The sequence below is a fragment of the Calonectris borealis genome, chromosome 15 (genome assembly GCF_964195595.1).
Source record: "Calonectris borealis chromosome 15, bCalBor7.hap1.2, whole genome shotgun sequence".
NCBI classification, from domain to species: domain Eukaryota; kingdom Metazoa; phylum Chordata; class Aves; order Procellariiformes; family Procellariidae; genus Calonectris; species Calonectris borealis.
In genome coordinates, this window is record NC_134326.1 from 14589237 (window position 1) to 14606434 (window position 17198).

The following is a 17198-nucleotide window of genomic DNA, read 5'->3' on the forward strand; positions in this document are numbered from 1 at the left end:
AAAACAGGGGACAGCTGAGGATAGAATTCCTACGCCTCTCACTAGGAATGGTACAAAACAACTACTCTGCGACTGCTGTAGTTCCAGCTTGCGCTGGAAATAGCTAGCCCCCCTTGTGCAGTGTGGCAAAGTAAGCACAGAAAGCCACGTCGCTGAAGAACCCTAGTAAGCCTCTTCACAGAAGCGCACTTACATTAAGGCTCTCAGCAATGGCCTTCCTCAAGAGCTCCTCCTCTTCCTCTTCCTGACAGTTCACTTGTCTGGCTTCTTGCTCACTCATTTTCAGGGCCAGTGCAAACTGTTCCTCTTCAGTCATCTCTACAGCAGAAGAAAAAGGACAATGTCAAGTCACAGCTGCAGGTATACGTAAACACCCAACATATATCCAACATGTTGGGAAAGATGTCCAAGGGTCCCACCTCCCCAGGAGGAATGCAGAGCAAAACATCTAAACCTCTGCTTTCCTGAAAAGGTGTCACCAAAACCAAAGCAGGCAACACTAAATGAAAAAAGTGACCCAAGTCAGGAACTTCAGTCAGGGTTTCTACAGCAACCTAAACTCCGACTCCCTGGGTATATTAACTGCAACAGGACATTTTATTTGCCCTCATCAAAAAACACACTCTACAGCTGCAGAACGCATGTTCAAGGAGAGAGGAAAAGGGCAGATTTCTAAAGCGTGCTCATTTTTATATTGGGTAGGCTCAGCAGCAAGGCAGGATAAAGAACACATCTTTAATACACTTTACTAGCCAAATAGCACGTCTCACTGCCTTCTGACATGCAGATACCTGCAATTCCACAGGAGACCTACCCAAGAGCAAAAGAGCTACATGTTGTTCACCCTGAGCTGCAGGTGGAAAGCTCTGTGGAGGATAATGTTACTTGCTCGGTGGTATTACGGAGGATCTTTCACATGCATACAGCCCCCTTCTGCTCACATCACCACTCCACTGCATCACTAAGTCAGTCATGCATAGGAAACAGGTTTCCTACAGTTGTAACTGCTATTTCAGCAGAAAATTTCTTCCTGAAATATTCCTCACTCAAAGCGAACCAGAAGTCGAGACTGGCTATTTAGAAACAAAGCAGTTAGTTACTTTGGAAAATACTTATTTACTTAGACTCAATCCAACGCTTTCACTATGCTTAAAATATACAATGCCTGCAGAATGGAGTGCAGCTTGGAAAACAACTCAACAGCACTCTCAGGAGCTGAAAAATACATCTTCTCACTCAAAACAAATTGACAGATTTCCTTCAAAACTCGCTCCCTCCTTCAGGCAGAATCCTGCACACGCCATCTCATGCATGAACCAAAAGGCTTGCTCTCTGATGGGATAGAAGAGCTTTAAGAGACGCGATCTGAACAGGAAGGCCGCCCAAGCACAAAACATGCCTTCGCTGCAGCCAGTTTCAGAGACAGACGTCTCCCTAGATAAAGATGCATTCAGAAGTTGCAGGCTCCCATTTTCTAACCCATCCTCTTCCTACCAGCTGCCACCAAAATACAGCAGCACAGCCTCCCTTGAAGCAGCCTGGGAGGTTAGCACAGCCTGTGCATCACAGCACGACTGCATCGAGGTGCATCCACACAGCAGCAGGCTTTGCTTTGCTTTGCCCTTCCCCCAGCTCGCTGCTGATGGCAGGCTGGTTCTTCCCCACCCAAGCAGGATTTGAAGCATTTTTGGACTGTTCTGATTACCAGCCGTAGATTCCTTTACATGTCCTACTAAATCAGCACTTAGCTCTAGGTTGATTTTTTTTTTTTTTTAATTTCTTTAAAAATTAAGAAAGAGGTTGAAGCGAAGGCAGACTGCAATGCACTCAGGGCTCGTGGGGATCTTTTGTCCTTGGACAAAGTCACGCTACGATGTTACAGCCAGGAGGGACCAGGGAAAAAAAAAAAGCATCCTTTAATGGAAAGCACACGACAGCCCAGTGTATGAAGGCGGCTCCCGTCCCAAAGAACAGCGGTAATACGCAGCGTTTCCACAACACAACACCTCCCAAGCGTTCAGTAAATGCGCGCTGATTTGTTTCCCTGCCCAAACCATCACAGCAATCAGGCAAGATCCTGCAAACTCTGACATGTGCAAGAGAACCAGTGCACATGATCAGTGCCCCACAACCAACGCAAGACTTTCCATGTCTCTAATTTAAAACGGAGGCCTGAGTGTTCACCAGTTCAGGCTATCAACATCCATGAAGCTTAATAAAAAGAAACATTTTTTGGCGAGTTACTACTGTACATTTTGTTTTCTTCTGCCTTCCTGGCACAGCAATTTCCCCTCTGGGGACACGGAATGTGCCAGACAAATGCTGCCTCTGGCAAAGAAACCAGCGACAAACAAAATGCACTTAGTGCACGTTCCAGTTGAGTAGGTGCTCCAGAGATGAGGAAATCTCGAGTTTAAATCCACCTGGCATTACCGTGGGGAGAGCAAAGAGCAGCTCTGCTCATGCCTTCCAGGAGACCTGACCTGCTTTAAGCTGAGCCGTCGGGAGCTGACGGTATTTTGGGCTCCACGTCTGATCATTTCTCAGCACCATGCATTTTACTAAACTTGATGTTGATTGCACTGGTCATAATTTATAACGATTAGAAATCCAGAGTGTTGTGTTAGCCCCCGACCAGTGTGTGCAAACAGACCTCTGGGGCGCTTCGGGAGCGAGCACTGGGCGTGCAGCGGAGGCGAGCCATGCTCCCGGAGCATGCCGGCGGGGCAGGGGCTCCCGCAGCCCTCGGGAGGAACAACCCCGCTCCGTCTGGGCAGACACACTCTGTTAGGCTCAGCTCACACACATCGCACGCCCCACAGAAGCCCGTCCCCACTGCCAGGTGGGGAAGCGCCGGCACCTCTGGCTGGGAATTCTGCATCTCACACTCCAATATCCACTCGCCACACGTCCATCCCAACGCAACATGAAATCCCAGCACCTCCTCGGGGACCAGGGCATCCAAGAAACCCACAGATGGGAAGGAGGGGTCAGGGAGAAACTGTTTTTAAGGCATTGCAGCCCTAAACAAATTAAACCATTTCAGAGCCTTTTTAAATGCTAATACAGCAATTTGCTAAGCGATTTATGTTCCATTTTGACATTTGCAAAGTGAATTAGATGCAAAACCCCACTAGTTGTAGTTCTAACACTTACTAATAAGAGATCTACTCAAAAATAATGGAAATGCGGGATCTCAGTATTTCTACATATCCGAAGTGCAATTACAGTAAAAACATTCAAATGTGCTTTAAAGCACTGACTTCCTCCGGAAAAAGAGAGAGAGACTTCTTTAGGTTTTGTATTTCCATTTATCCTGTCAGAATGAAACGTCACAGATATATTTTAGTTATGGCTTTAGGTTAAAATGAATAAAACCACAACAAAGCAAAAATGGGAGGATACGCTTTATAACTAGAGCCTGCAAATATCTGAAATTTTCCAGTTTTGAGGAGAAAGAACTTGCTCTACCCAGAAGCACCGAATCTTTACAAAAAACCAATTTGCCTCGCAATTCAAAGAATTTATTTAAAGACGCTGAGAAAAATAATTACTACTTCAAATCTTAATTTTCCTAAAAGCAAACACCAAAAGTCTAATTATAGCTTCCCATAAATGAGAGAACAGACACACCATCACACGTGCTTAAACAAGCGACCATTCTCTGACCAAGTGGCACCAGGCACCCCCAACCTCCGGCGCTTCGAGGAGGCAGACGTGCGAACTAAAATAAAAAGGCAGTTTTTGCACCGGGAAGAGAAAAACTATTATCAAGCATTTCAATATCTAGAAACACAGCAAAATTCCTCCATTATACAATGGCTAGAGAGCCGTTCTCGTCTCCCACGGATTTTCTGGAGCACACCGAACACCTTTCTCACAGCACCAGCTCCCGAAACACGGCACATTCAACGATGCAATGAGGACATCCAACTTCAGCAACTCCCTGTTCTTAGCACCATATGTTTGGTCACATTTTAATGGCATCTCCAAGGGGGGTCAGCTTTTATTTTGTGTTCCATTTCTTTTGGAAGAAAAAGAAGAAAAAGAAAATAAAAAGAAGAAGAATTCCTCCATCTCTGACTTTGCTATCTTACTTGTTTGACACAGGACACGCACAGTGGGTTTCAACTCCCACAAAGAGCCAGGCTGTTTCATGCTATGGCCTTAGGCCTCTATTAAAAACAATTTAATTCACACAAGCCCTCTGAGGACTGACAAGCCCAACTGCTGCTGCTTGCAGAGCACTGGCGTGCTCCATTTTGTTCAGTGATTGCTTTGGGTCTTGCAGGAGACAACATATCTCTCATTTTAAAACGTTCTGAATTTAACATGCTAGATGGACCGCTGCCTTGCAGAGCGCAGGAACAGGAGAACGGATCCTCTGGGGCAGAGCAATTGTCCACCTGCCTGGCTGCTGTAACAAGAGGTGCTGTACGGGGAGTACAGGCAAGCCTGGCCATGCTCAGTGGTCCCTTCTGCTTGTACATCCCCAGCATTCAGAAATGATGTTTGCAGAATATGAGCGGGGAACATCCCAGCCTGTTCCATTTAGCATCTGTTTATAGACCTATTGTCCATGAATGCATTTAATCCCTTATTAAAGCTGCTGGTACTGACCCCTCCACAACCTCCTGTGACAAAAACTTCCAGGAGTTCACTACATGCTGTGTGAAGCATTACTTCCCTTCACCCGTTTTAAACCTATTTATCTCCTGCTATTTCCACCGACTGCACCCTGGCTGTAGGAGCTGGTAAACAACAGCTCTGCATTCAGCTGAGGCATGCCTTCCTGATGTGAACTTTGATCCCATCTTCCACTCCTAACGGAGCAGCCCCAGGCTTTCCAGGCGCTCCTCATAAGGCTGCTGCTCCCTCCCCTCACGGCTTGGGTTGCCCTTCTCCGGATGTCCCCTAACGCCACCGTGTCCTTGAGATGCGGAGACCAGAACTGCACACAGCGCTGTTGATGTGGGTGCACCAACACTTTATATAACAGCAAAATGACGTAAAACAAATCTCTTGCTCTTAACACCCTTCCTTATGATGCCCAACGTTGCTGGCTTCTCCGGCTGCCCCCGCGCTACAAGACGATGATTTCAGAGAACTGTCAGCTGCGACTCAGATCTTTCCTGAGCTGCGACTGCCGGGTCAAAAGCATCATGACGTTTCAGGGAAAGACAGCAGCAGAGGGGCCTGAACAGGAAAGCAGTTTGTGACTGACACTGCTTTCAGATCGGCTTCAACCAATTTTGAAACCCGGTGAGGTACCGACACCCTCACACACTTATTTTGGAAGTGCACCAGTCTGCGCACACACTGCCTGGGGAGCAAACAAGTGGCAGTCCACCTATTCAGAAAAGCAAATTTTACCCCTGAGAAGGGTTTTCTCTGACAGCTGTGCATCCCCAGCCACATCGCAGCCTTTCTGCCAGGGAAATAATCTCTAACACAAACAGCAGAAGCTGCTCAGCACCAGTCTACTTCCCCAGCCCCACACTCGAGACCTACGTGCAATTTTTCTTTTAGCAGCAAACTTCGTTCTATCCAGCTGCTGTTTTGTTCTCTTCTTTTGCAATCCACTCTCTTCCTTTGACTCCTGCTGTAATGGAAAAAAATATGGTGAGTGCATACAATATGTACGAAATACTACCAGCCCCCCCCCCACTCCTCATACACAAACACTGGTTCAAGAACAAGCCTCTATTTGTGTGAAATTTGAATTTCAAACATAATTCAAGCACATTCTGTAACTATTAAAAGCTGTGTGATAAGCATAACGAGCAAAAAGAGTTACAGACTGACATAAACAGAGAAGTAGGAGAGACAATAGACTTCATGCCAGTCACCACCATGCACTGCACCTGCTGCCCATGATTTTAGAGAGAATTTGTTTGGCCTTGCTAAAACACTGGTATTTGTGAGCACTCAAAACAGAAAAACAAAACCTTTTTATAACTGAACATCGCTCACCTGTAAGCCAGGACTGTTTCCTGCCATGCAGCTTCTAGTACTCTGCCCAGACAATTTTAGGTGACCAAAACTAGAATCCTAACCATTTTTGGGGACCCACACTAATGCACCTCAAGGGCAGGAGAGCCAGCTGTATTTAGTCCTGGTGCTATTATCTCATTGTATTGCCACAAGTGTTTCATTTTTGAAGCTTGAATACTTCAGAAATTTGTCGTCTTGAGGCCTCCCCGAATAACACCCACACAAACAGCCTAAGTGCTTGCTGCTTTAAGCATGCCGACTGCAACAAGAATGGTCACAGGTTTAATTGGCACACATTTATGCAAGTTGCTGTCCTAACGGCTTAAGCGAGGGCGTACCGATTACCGAAGGCTGGCACTGGACCCCTTCCAATTTGTCTCTCTAAATCAGGTAGGATTAGAATCAAACGCCGTGTTTCGGGCAGAGACCCACGCCTGGCCAGGAAGGGCTCTGTCTGCAGCTGCAGTTGTTTTTGCTGTCCATGAGACTCACGGCAAACTGGCCACATGTTTGTGCCTCATACCACCGCCCGTGCCAGGAGGGGGGCTTTAAGATGGGGCATGTGGCTTGGGCTACTTTAATGCAAATGGATACACTGCTTATTTTCAAGTGTAATCTATTTCTGCTGTCCGCTGCCTGTGTTTCTGAACCTGTGAAGTCCTTTGGACTGCACCTCTATGCCGAGTTTTGTTCAAGACATCTCCAGCTTTATCGTTATCTGTAGATTTTATTAATGTATATACACCACTTGCTACCTCTTACAGATCATTAATGAGGATGTTAAAACACACACAGACCTAATATTGATCCTCTTGGCCTCAGCTTTACATCTCCCCCAAATGAGCCTCTCTTCTGTTCATCACCAGCTTTTGCTGACAGTCTTTTAGCAGGATTTCAATCCAGGAATGTTACTTTCTAGACCAAATTGAATTATTTATCCATCTAAGATTTTGCAAGACATACTATTAAGTGGTTTCCTGAAACCCTAATACATTACAGCTTTTACATGCCCTAATACCTACGCCATTCCTCACTTCCACTGATTTAAGAATCATCTCACAACAAGGCAGGAATCATGCTCGCACCTAAGGGTTTTTTCCTTTGACTGATTCCTTCCCCACCCAGCCTGGTTTTGGTACTCCATTTCTAAGATCTGCCCCGGTGTCTCCAAAAGGCTGCTTCACAGCCAGATTCTCTCTTGCTAGAAGATGGATGCTCTCTACTTCTGAGCCTGCCTAGCTCACGCTTAGCAGGTGAAATCCTCTCTTTTCCAGGGCCCTGGCATGTCGCCCTTGTCCAGTTTTCCAGAAGCCACAGGTTCTCCTACTCCGAATTGCCCTGACTTGGTCTGCAGCGGCAGCCCCGTGCTGACCTTGTGGGCAGCTCACACCTCAGGGAGCGGGGAACGGTTTATGGGATCGTATCGGGATCACGCTAGGATTATATGCTGGATGAGGTTGAGCAACAGCTCTCCTGCTCTTCCCCAAAGCCCTGTCTAACAGCGCTAAACCTACTCCAGCTTAAGACAGGGGCAATTTAATCCTAGCAGGCTCTGTAAATCCCCAGCTCTTCTCTCTAGGCATCAATCTTCCACTCATCACTCTTGCACTTGCCGGAAGGTCAACCCTGACACTCTCATCTGCAGCTCTCTTCCAGGGCACGGATGTGATTTATGAGCACACCAAACTTTCCGCGGCTGCCAGTGTCTGCTCTGTGCACAGAGACACACATTTACAATATGCACCACAGGACAAGACGGGGCCCAAACACCTCCGGGGCTTGGAGGGGAACGGCATGCCCCGTGCCGGGCGGGCTGCCTGGCTTCACCGCGCAGGCGAGTACATGCCTCGGTTCCCCATGCTGGGTCCTGAAGAATCTCGACATTTACAACAGTGTCAGGAGCAAAATTATTGCAGGACACGTGTTGTATGAACCTCATACATTTGAGAAAGATGTTTAAATTGCTTAGCAGCGTTCTACCGAACAGCCACGGTACAGCGATCCGCTGAAGCAAATCCAATTAATCCTGATGGGCCAAAATATACACACACATCTCAATTCCACGAATTCTTAAATCTTCTTTATTTTTAAACCCAGAAAATAAAACATACCTTTTAATTAGGATTTATGGCTGTTTGTACCTCTGCTGGGAGACAGCCCCGCAGGCCCCGGAGTGCTCTGCATAAATGCAAGCATGGATGGTAGAAACAGAAGGGGCCAAGAAAATTCAGAGAAGACAACAGGGCTTGCTCTTTCTGACCCAACCTTTTAATGCTCATCTGTCTACAAGGATAATAGGAACTCAGGGGGCCACTCAACCAACTGCCTTTCTAATAAGATCACTAGTCCAAAAATAATCTTAATCAATTAAAATATTCCCAAACTGCAGCCAATACTCTTAGTTACAAGGTCATCTCCAACACACAACTTCCAGGGGAAACTAATTATTATCGCGGAGGCGAGGCGGGAACTGCGCACCTCTGCTCAGTGCCAGCCTGGATAGCGTCTCTCCTCCTTTGCCGTCAATTTAAAGCATAATGGCCAGAAGGAATCCAAATTCTCTTCCTGTGTGTCAGGCTCTGCAGTTTAATTTATGATGCTCTCTTATGAGCAATTTCACTGTCAGCATTGTACGCAGATCAAGAAAAAGATGGGTTTCCAAAGTTCCCTACACGTTTAGCAGAAGGCAGCCACTATTCTTCCTTGTTTTTTTAACCTGCTTGGTTTCACCAGACAGCAGGAAATCAAATTCCCATTTTAAAAATGCTTTTGCACATACTTAAGAGAACCTGACTCTGCCAGCAGAAACAGATACAGCTCCACTCGCTTCTAAAAGCCCGTAAATGGAAGCCAGTAGCCAGCCTCCCACATCCTGCTCCCTCAAATCCACATCATAAACCACAGAAATCAGCTTCTACTGACTGAGGGAAGGAAAGGCTACAGAAGAATGTCTCCATAGCTAACAGTGCAGACTGCAAAGTCAAAAGGTCTGGGTAATTTTACTGCTCAACAGCAGTTGGGACCATCTAACAATAAGGCACAGCCAAACACCACAGGTCCTGCATGGGAAATACACAGATGAAAACCAGACTAATTTATTTTTAAAAGCCAATTAGATGTTGGAAGTGCCACGTTTGGCCCTAGCCAAGGCTGCTGCTGAAATTAATATCACCCCCTACTTTATTAGTCTCCGACTTCAGTTCAGAATCTGTTTCAGCTCTGCTCTGTCTTTCAGCTCATTAGAACAAACATGTTGGAAGTGGAGACTTGAACAACGAGACACAATGGGGCTCGTGCCAGACGCGTAGTTCCTGACACACGGGAGGGAGGCCTCCGTAGAGAAAAGGGCTTTTACCAGGCTGCGAGGAGCCTGGATTCGGACCAATCTGATTTCTGAGGAGTGAGCGCAGCGGAGCCGCCGAGCCTCCTCTTGGGAGCACACTCGCACTGCCTTTTCCTCTGGGAACTGGAGGCACCAGGTCCCTCGGTACCACAGCAGAGCCCGTGGGAACAGCGGGGTGCTGCAGCGACACTCCCACGTGGCTCTGCTTCGCTCGGATGGTCAGCGGTGTGAGGTGGGCACTGTCATCCTAGCTGTGATGTTTCCAGCACCATCTTCTCCATAGCAAGATGTCCCTCAGGCCATGCCTGGTCCCAAGACAAGTGCCCACTGCCACAGTTGAAGGAGAACAGGACAGGGCAGTGGCCGGGTATTCCAGCTGATGCCTGAACTCCCCCCTCTTCCTACCAAAACCAACACCTGATCTGGAACATCAACACACGCTGCTATTTACCCAGACTGCGAGTATCTCCAAACAAAGGACTACTCAGGCAAAGGGATGTTCCACACCAAAGGGACGACAGGCCCTGGACACCATGCAGAAGTAGCTGGCACTGTCACCCTGGAGTCTTGTTCCCCAAGGGCTGGCAGAAAGAGCCTGTGAGACTTCATGCAAACTCTGAGTGGAGGCAGGTACTCTCAAAGCTCCCAAAGGATCTACCCAGGAAAAATGGACCCTTCTGAAAGGTCCCACAGCAGATCAGCAGCATTTTGGGATCAACTGCACTGGAGGCTGCAGATCAGTCAAACAGGTTAGCGCAACTACCCGGCCTCTGGCTGCGCTCAATGCTCATGCTTGGCCAGGCCTCCTGCTGGGTGACAATCACTGTTCAGACATGGCTTCAGAAAACCTTGGGGGTCAAAGAGTCTTTATCAACAGCCCAATTCAAGAGGAGGCTTATAAGACAGACCAGGGGTTGCTATGCTTGGAGAGAGCTTTCTTGGGCACTATTTGAAATATTGTGTATTTGTGAATGACCACCCATCTTCTGGTGCGGGCAACCAATTCCCCGCAGGATTTAAAGTCAGGGAAGACAGGAACCACTTTGCTCATTCGTCATGTCTGTGTTTCAGAGACACAGTCTGCACCAAGAAGGTCATCTCCTCTTGTTTCCACAAAGCCAGAAAGACTGTTCTTATTTTGTCTGACCCTTCCCAAAAAAAGAGAAGAATTTCCTGAATCCGGGATTATATATAGCAGAGATCAGAAAGCCCCATGTCCAGAAAACTTCCTTCTGATGCAGCTCTGCAGATGCCACAGCATAGACATGAGCAAAGAAAGAAAACTTGGCAAAATAACATGGATGAGCTTGATAATCCAGCATGACTGAAAAATTCCTGGGAGAGGCAGTCTGCCAAAGATCATCAAAAGTGAGAAGCTGGAGGCTTTCCAGGTGCAGCTGCTACAAGATCTGCTGGTCTGGAAGCAGAACTAGGGACTTGTTCTATAGATACCTGCCAAGAGACTGCCAAGGAAGAAAGCCATCGAATCAATGATGCCCAAATTGTCCTTGTAGCTTTTGATTCATAAGGAACCATGTCCTAACAGATACAAGATTAATTGAGAATATATTGTTCTCTAAAATTGCTATTGATCTGAGCTTCCCACACCTCTTCTTGAACACATAACAAGGTCTTACTAGAGCAAGAACAACAGTTACAAGGTTCGAAATTGAAATTCAACTTGATGTACACTGAAGAGCTGCGACAGTTACAGAAGCCAGACAGTTATTTTTTTGAGATCCCAAGTAAATCACATTTTTGGGTTTGATTTTGCAGAAAACAACATGACAAGAGACTATGGCACTGGATCTGGAAGCTGATGACTCACAGAAAGAAAGAGACTGAACGGAATAAATCCACTCATTCAACTGACTGAACTGTTGTCACTTAAACAGAACCTAATTGGCTCTTTAACGGCCTCTCTGAGCATATCCTTTTCTGTAATATGACCGATTATGCCATCAGAATTTATTGTTTATAGACAAACTTACAGAACAGTCAGGGAGCCTAACCTTTTTATAGATGTGTTTTAAGAGACATTTGTTTCCTCTTTTTCAGATACGTGCACATTGAGATGAATAATTGCAGACAATAACAGGTCCTGATCTTTTATGTACTGCAGCAGCTCTTAAAGCTGCTGATTTCTTTTTTCCTTATAGGTTTCACAATAAAGGCCAGTGATGCAGCAGACATCTGAAGTTAACTTAGCATATTGCAGAGCTAAGGGTTTAACCTTACTGAACTATTACTGCCATATGTTCCATTTCTTTCAGGGAATTTCCCAATGGGAAAGAACTCAGACAATGTGAAGAAAAAACATCCAATATCATTTGCCCTACAGCTTCTTACTGTTTATTTCTAGTGCTTTTCCCCTCCTCACATGATAATCGCCTTATTGTAGAGAAGCACACTGCAGATGTGGGAGCGAAAGGGACTTGATTTAAGATCTACAGCTTGAGAGTGAACTGAAATGCTTTTGAAAATGGTGGAATTACAAAAAGCAGCTTAGGATCCCCAGTCACCGGCAAGACAGAGCAAAGCCTTTACAGTCATACATAAAAAATTGATTCCAATAATTTCCTCTCGTGTACCTCACTAAGTTGAGGACAGCTTCTCAGGGCTCTGGGTTTCCCCCAGGCGGGAGTTCCTGCACTCATACCAACGCCGGTGTAACAGACACAGACATTTCAATCTTTTAGGGTAAGGCTGATGTTTGTAAGATGATGCTAGGGATCACTGATCTGAGCCTTTATGTCTTAGCCAGGCACACCCACACCACAGTTCATCTTTACACCCTATGGAAGTGGGTTAAAGAGTCAGGCTTCTGTAATTCAGGATCAGTTTACCAGACACCAGCTGTGTCTGAGCTACTCACAAGCCTGTGTTCTGAATCATTTTCTTATCTATTTGCACATAATACAGAATCATGTTTCTATGGTTTAGCTAGAAATCAATCAAATAAAAATTATGAAAAAAAGATTTGTAAAGGGATTGAGGAAAGGTTACTTTTAAATTACGTTTCAAATTCAGTTCTGAGAGGATTTGGTTATCAAATCCCAGACTCATAACTCACCCTCACGAAGCACACCATTCATTTCCTAGTCAAATAGGATTTGATTCATCTCGTATGTAAGAAAAGGAATGGCACAATACCCTCTGTGCAAAGCCCGACCCTGGCACATACAGCGTGGGATGCTCGGGCACTCTCCTGCAATAGCAGGGCCCAGCACGGGCTCTGAACACCATAAGCCGATCACTGACCTCTCCATCGCTGTCAGATATAACAATAAACGCATCCACAAAACTGCGCTTCTTCTTGGCATTGGCTGGGTTCCTCTTCTCTTCTTCCTCTTCCTCCCCATCCTGACCTCGAGAGTCCAGGCCCTCTGTGGGCTTCTTCTTCCTCGGCATCCTTCACTCTGAAACAGAGGGAAAGATTAAAAGCCATTTGTTTCCTTCTGATTTCGATTTCCCCTAACAGCCATCCTTTTTTTGCTATTTTAGGCAAAATACTCCAGGCATTAGAACCTTATTACAAAGCGTGGTGGATTTAGCGTTACTGGGAGCCGCATGTACTAGTCACCACTCATCTAGTTAAGAATACTTTATTATAGCTGATTGCTAAAAAGGGGTTTCAGGGCAACAGCAACACAGACCAGAGCCACTCTGAATGCCCTTGCTCTAAAGCAATGAGGCTTTCCTCTTAGCTTCTCCTATTAAAGCTCCTCAGCAAACTGCTGCAAAGCATCACTTCACAGCAGGTCTCCCACCCTCCAACACAATCCCGAACTTCCCCTCCTCAGCCCCGCACCTTCACCGTCCCAGTGCAGAACAAACCCGGCTGTGGCAGCAGATCAAGCTGAAACTTGCGTGCCAGAACAAGAAGCCACCGCAGCACAGCCATTTGTCAGCTTTTATATTCAACAAAACAAGGGAGAAAGGCATGTTCCTCAAAGGATGCTGTTTTGCTCTCAGCACAGCAGCTCCGTGGAAGACTGCACCAGCACTACGAAAAGGGAAAACGCACGCGATGGCAGGAGGCAGGTTGGAAACAAGACAACAGGTTTATCTCGCAGTCTGGATTTCTCAATGAGCATCAGACTCCGGAAGTCCTTTGCACAGATATGCCCGAACCATTTGTATTAAAGTAGGCACTTGACAAGCAGGGAGGAACCTGCTGAGCATTATTAGTGCTCTATGAACAGCACAATTGAGGGCAGGTGCCCACACAATGCAAGCTAGTACTTCAGCGTCTCCTTTCCTTGCCAGCCCGTAGATTGTTGGAGAGATGCACAGCAAGCGTTAGCTGCTTTGATCAGGAAGGACTCAGATGAGAGGATCAGGAAGAGATCTTGGCGAACAAGAGCAGCAGGACGGCACACAGAGTTAAACCACCCTTTCCTGTCTACGTTTGCCGTTTGGCAAATAACTCGACAACAACATTTGGTGCTTCCTGAACTGTGATCTAAAAGAGCCTTACAAAGCAGGCTGAGCATGATCAGCTCTGTTTAAGTTGGAATTAAACATGTGCGGAGCGGTTAAGCAACAAGCCCCTCGTTACACACCAGAGAACGGCAGAGCTGGAAATGCAAGACAAGTTGGCCAGTTCCCAGACCAGTGTCCTTCCACAGGATCATTCTGCCTTCCTTCAAGATGACTGAAATAGCTCAAATGTGCTGCTTAGATCTAAAATAATAGTAAAAGAAGATGCAACAAAGACCTACATTACCCAATATAGAGCCAAACCCTCCTCTGTAATACCACAAAATTGCAAACAGCCGCTGTGTGTAGAAATACTAATGAGCAAGAAGTTCAAAATCCCCATCAGCGCTAAGAACAGCAGTGCACTGCTCCATCTACAGTCCAAGGCAGCAAGGTGAGGCTCAGAGAGGAATACATGCATTCCCTTCCTACTATCTGCAGCCTTCAAATGCTCCCTTAGCCTCTCTGTCTCCCTTCCTCTGCAAATACATGCACACACATGCCTAGAGACAAAAGATGATTATCCTGGTGAGTCATGATTTGCACTGAAGGTTTGCTGAGCCCTCTGAAGACAGAATATTGTACAAATGGCATGCACAGCTCAAGAAGCAACTGCAGGCACCACTGCAGTCCACAAATGTTTGTCTGTTTAGGAAGGGGAAATAAAAACAAGCATTGCTTTTGGAAAAGCACTGGCTCTTGCAAAACAAAGCTGTTCTGCTCCAGCTGAGCTGAACTCAGCTCTGGTTGGAATATCCTCATTATACTTTCTCCATTTTTTATCTTTTGCTCCAAACGGTGTCTTTGCCCTCTGCCTGGAGAGATGAGCCAAGCCTCACACCCAGCTGCTGAGAATTGCCCCCACAAAGGGCATCCGTCGCGGTGGGGGACACTCCCTTATCAGAAGAAAAACACTGACACAGACAGGCGTTTTGGCACGATGATGGGGGGGAGCACTGGAGAGGCCCATGCCTCCAGTACGTGAGCCTAAGCAGGGTCACCCTGGTTTTGGAGAGACAGTCTGTAAACCTTTTTACCACCAAAACAAAAGCAAACAGCAACAAGCAACTGCCACACTGTTTTTTTTGTTGTTTGTTTTTTTTTTTTTTAAATCCATGCTGGTATCACCAGCTTTCCTCTGACTCTGCGATATATCTTCTGCTTGATGCACTGTGCTAAATAAGAGATCACTGAGAAATATCAGCTGGAGTTATGATGAGTCACCTACCTCCAACATTCAAACGAAAGAAAAAAAAAAAGATGCAAGAGATGTAACCACACAACTCCCACAACGCTTCTGAAAATGAAGGGACTTGTGGCAAAGACAGTCTCTGTAAATGTAACTAAGGGAACAAGACAAGTAAGAGATCACTCGTAGCTGTGCTAGTCTGAGGCTATGAGGAGGAGAGCGGTAATAGCTTTTATTAGACAAACTGGTATAGCTGAGGGAAGAAAACACGCATCAGAGCGCACCCCCCCCTCTTCAGGTAGGGAAGTTAAGCACAGGAGCTGTATTTTGGTTTTAGCACTCTTAGAAAGGACAGTTGCTGGTACCTGAGGTGATGATACCTGCTTTCAGGCTCAGCAAAAAAGGCCAAAGACTGAATTATCTAAAACTACCTTTGCAGTTTGGCTCACTGACTCATTTCCCAGTTATCCAGGTTTTTTTCCAACTCTAAATTTAAGACAACTTCTTTGTACATGCTCTGACAGCAAAGGTGACCTCCTGACAAGGGACTCGCACATGCCACACTTCTCCAGTCACATTTTTAGGGATATCCTTGAAGATCCCCAACTTGTGATTATTTGTCATTTTCCCTCTCATCTATCATTTTGATGAATCAGAAAGCAATTACCGACAGAATAATTCTAAATCTTGACACTGCAGCTACAGACCTGCCAAGCTGTGACAGCTTGAAAAATGCTTGAAAATGAAGCCAAAAATGAATGACTCTCATCCCCGGATGAGTTTCTGAGCCGTTTGAGACACAGGCTGTCGCTTTGTAAACAACTCCCCCCACCTCAGGAAGAAGAGGCACGACGCTCCCCGGCAGCACCGCGAAGCGGCTCCGCGTTCAGGCAGGTCAGCACCACACACCTCCTTGGAAATATCATCCCCGGACCCTCGGCTCGACCCGGCACGCAGGGCCCAGCTGACGCTCTGTGACCAGCAAGACATAAGGGCTCACAACACCCCGGGGGGAGAGGAATTGTTTGCAGGATTTATCCGTTTATAGAGCTGGCTCTTCATGAGGAGGGACACAGGGACCGCAGAGGCCACGCACGCCCAAGCGCTGTGCACCTGCAAACATGGCTGAGCTCTGCGGGAGATGCTAACTGCTCAGCTTCCCTCTAGCCCAGCCCAAGCAAGTCCCACAGGCAACACCTCTCCCTCCTCCAAGGACAGGCCCTGCGTGGGGGGAGAGCAACCCTCTCCCCAGCACCCATCCGAGGTCCTCCCGTCCCCTTCCCAACCCGTTGCCCTCAGGCATGGAGGGCTCTGCAGGGAGACTGACAAGGAGAGGGTCAGGGCTACTCAACAACCATCACCCTGGGGAGGAAGCATGGGGGGTCCCAGGCGGGATGGGGCGTGAACTTGGGAGGAAGGGGTTCAGCCACAGCTGAGATAAATCAAGGGGAGCGTGCTGGGGCTGCCCCAGGAGAAAGGGAGGGAGCCAGCCCTGCAGGGGGAAACAGGAGGGGCAGCAGCTGGCCCCAGGGGCTAGCCTGGGGGGATGCCTCAGGGGATGGGGCCAGGGCAGAGCTCTGGGGAGTCGGTTTTGGGGTGTCCTCCCCAGGGGACTGCTCTGGGAGAGGAGGTCCAGGGTGTCCCCAGGGGAAGAGGCAGAGTACCAGGGTCCTCTCCAGGGCAAGGGACTGGGGAACAGCCCCTGAGGGGAATGATACTGTGTGTCCCTTCCCCCCAAGGGACAGGGCTGGCGCTGGAGGGCCGGTCCCCGGATCGCCCGGGGCGGGGGCAGGTGGGCACGCCTGGGGGGTTAGCCCTGGAGCTGTCCCGGGATCCCCCCGGGGGAAGAGACGGCCCCGGGCCGGAGGGGTCGGCGCCCAGCCCCGGGAGCCCCGCGGCGGACGGGCCCCGGGCGAGCCCCGGGGCAGCGGGCCCGGCGCGGAGCGGTGCGGCAGGCCCCGCGGGGCACAGGTACTCACCGGGCCCGGGCCTCCCGCGGGCCGGCGCCCCGCCCCCGCCGGGCCGCCCCGTTGCGCGGCGACAGGCGGCGGCGCCGCTGCCTCCCCGCCGGGCCGCCCCGCCGCGCCGGCCCCGGTCGGCGGGTCTCTCACCCGCACTCAAGTTGGCGGCGGAGGCCTCATTGCCCTCACCCAAGATGGCGGCGGCGGCTTCGCGGCGAGTCACGTGGCC

At 48.1% G+C, this 17198-nt stretch overlaps 1 protein-coding gene across 9 annotated transcripts in view; it reads right to left on the minus strand.

Annotated features, from left to right (window-relative positions):
• The window catches only part of UIMC1 (ubiquitin interaction motif containing 1), a 39210-nt gene extending 22060 nt beyond the window's left edge, over nucleotides 1–17150 (minus strand). For 7 of the 9 annotated variants that reach the window (XR_012675927.1, XM_075164340.1, XM_075164341.1 and 4 more), the window contains exons 1-4: nucleotides 16988–17150; nucleotides 12599–12756; nucleotides 5512–5602; nucleotides 194–318 (exon numbers count right to left, since the gene is read on the minus strand). Coding sequence is in view for 8 of the 9 variants with exons in the window: in XM_075164340.1 (XP_075020441.1) it covers nucleotides 194–318; nucleotides 5512–5602; nucleotides 12599–12748 (366 nt within the window). In the remaining variant the exon portion in view is untranslated. Of the gene's footprint in view, nucleotides 1–193; nucleotides 319–5511; nucleotides 5603–12598; nucleotides 12757–15840; nucleotides 15981–16987 lie in introns of all 9 variants that reach the window. The other 2 variants (XM_075164338.1, XM_075164339.1) reach the window with 2 other exon arrangements.
• Between the last annotated feature and the right edge of the window lie 48 nt (nucleotides 17151–17198).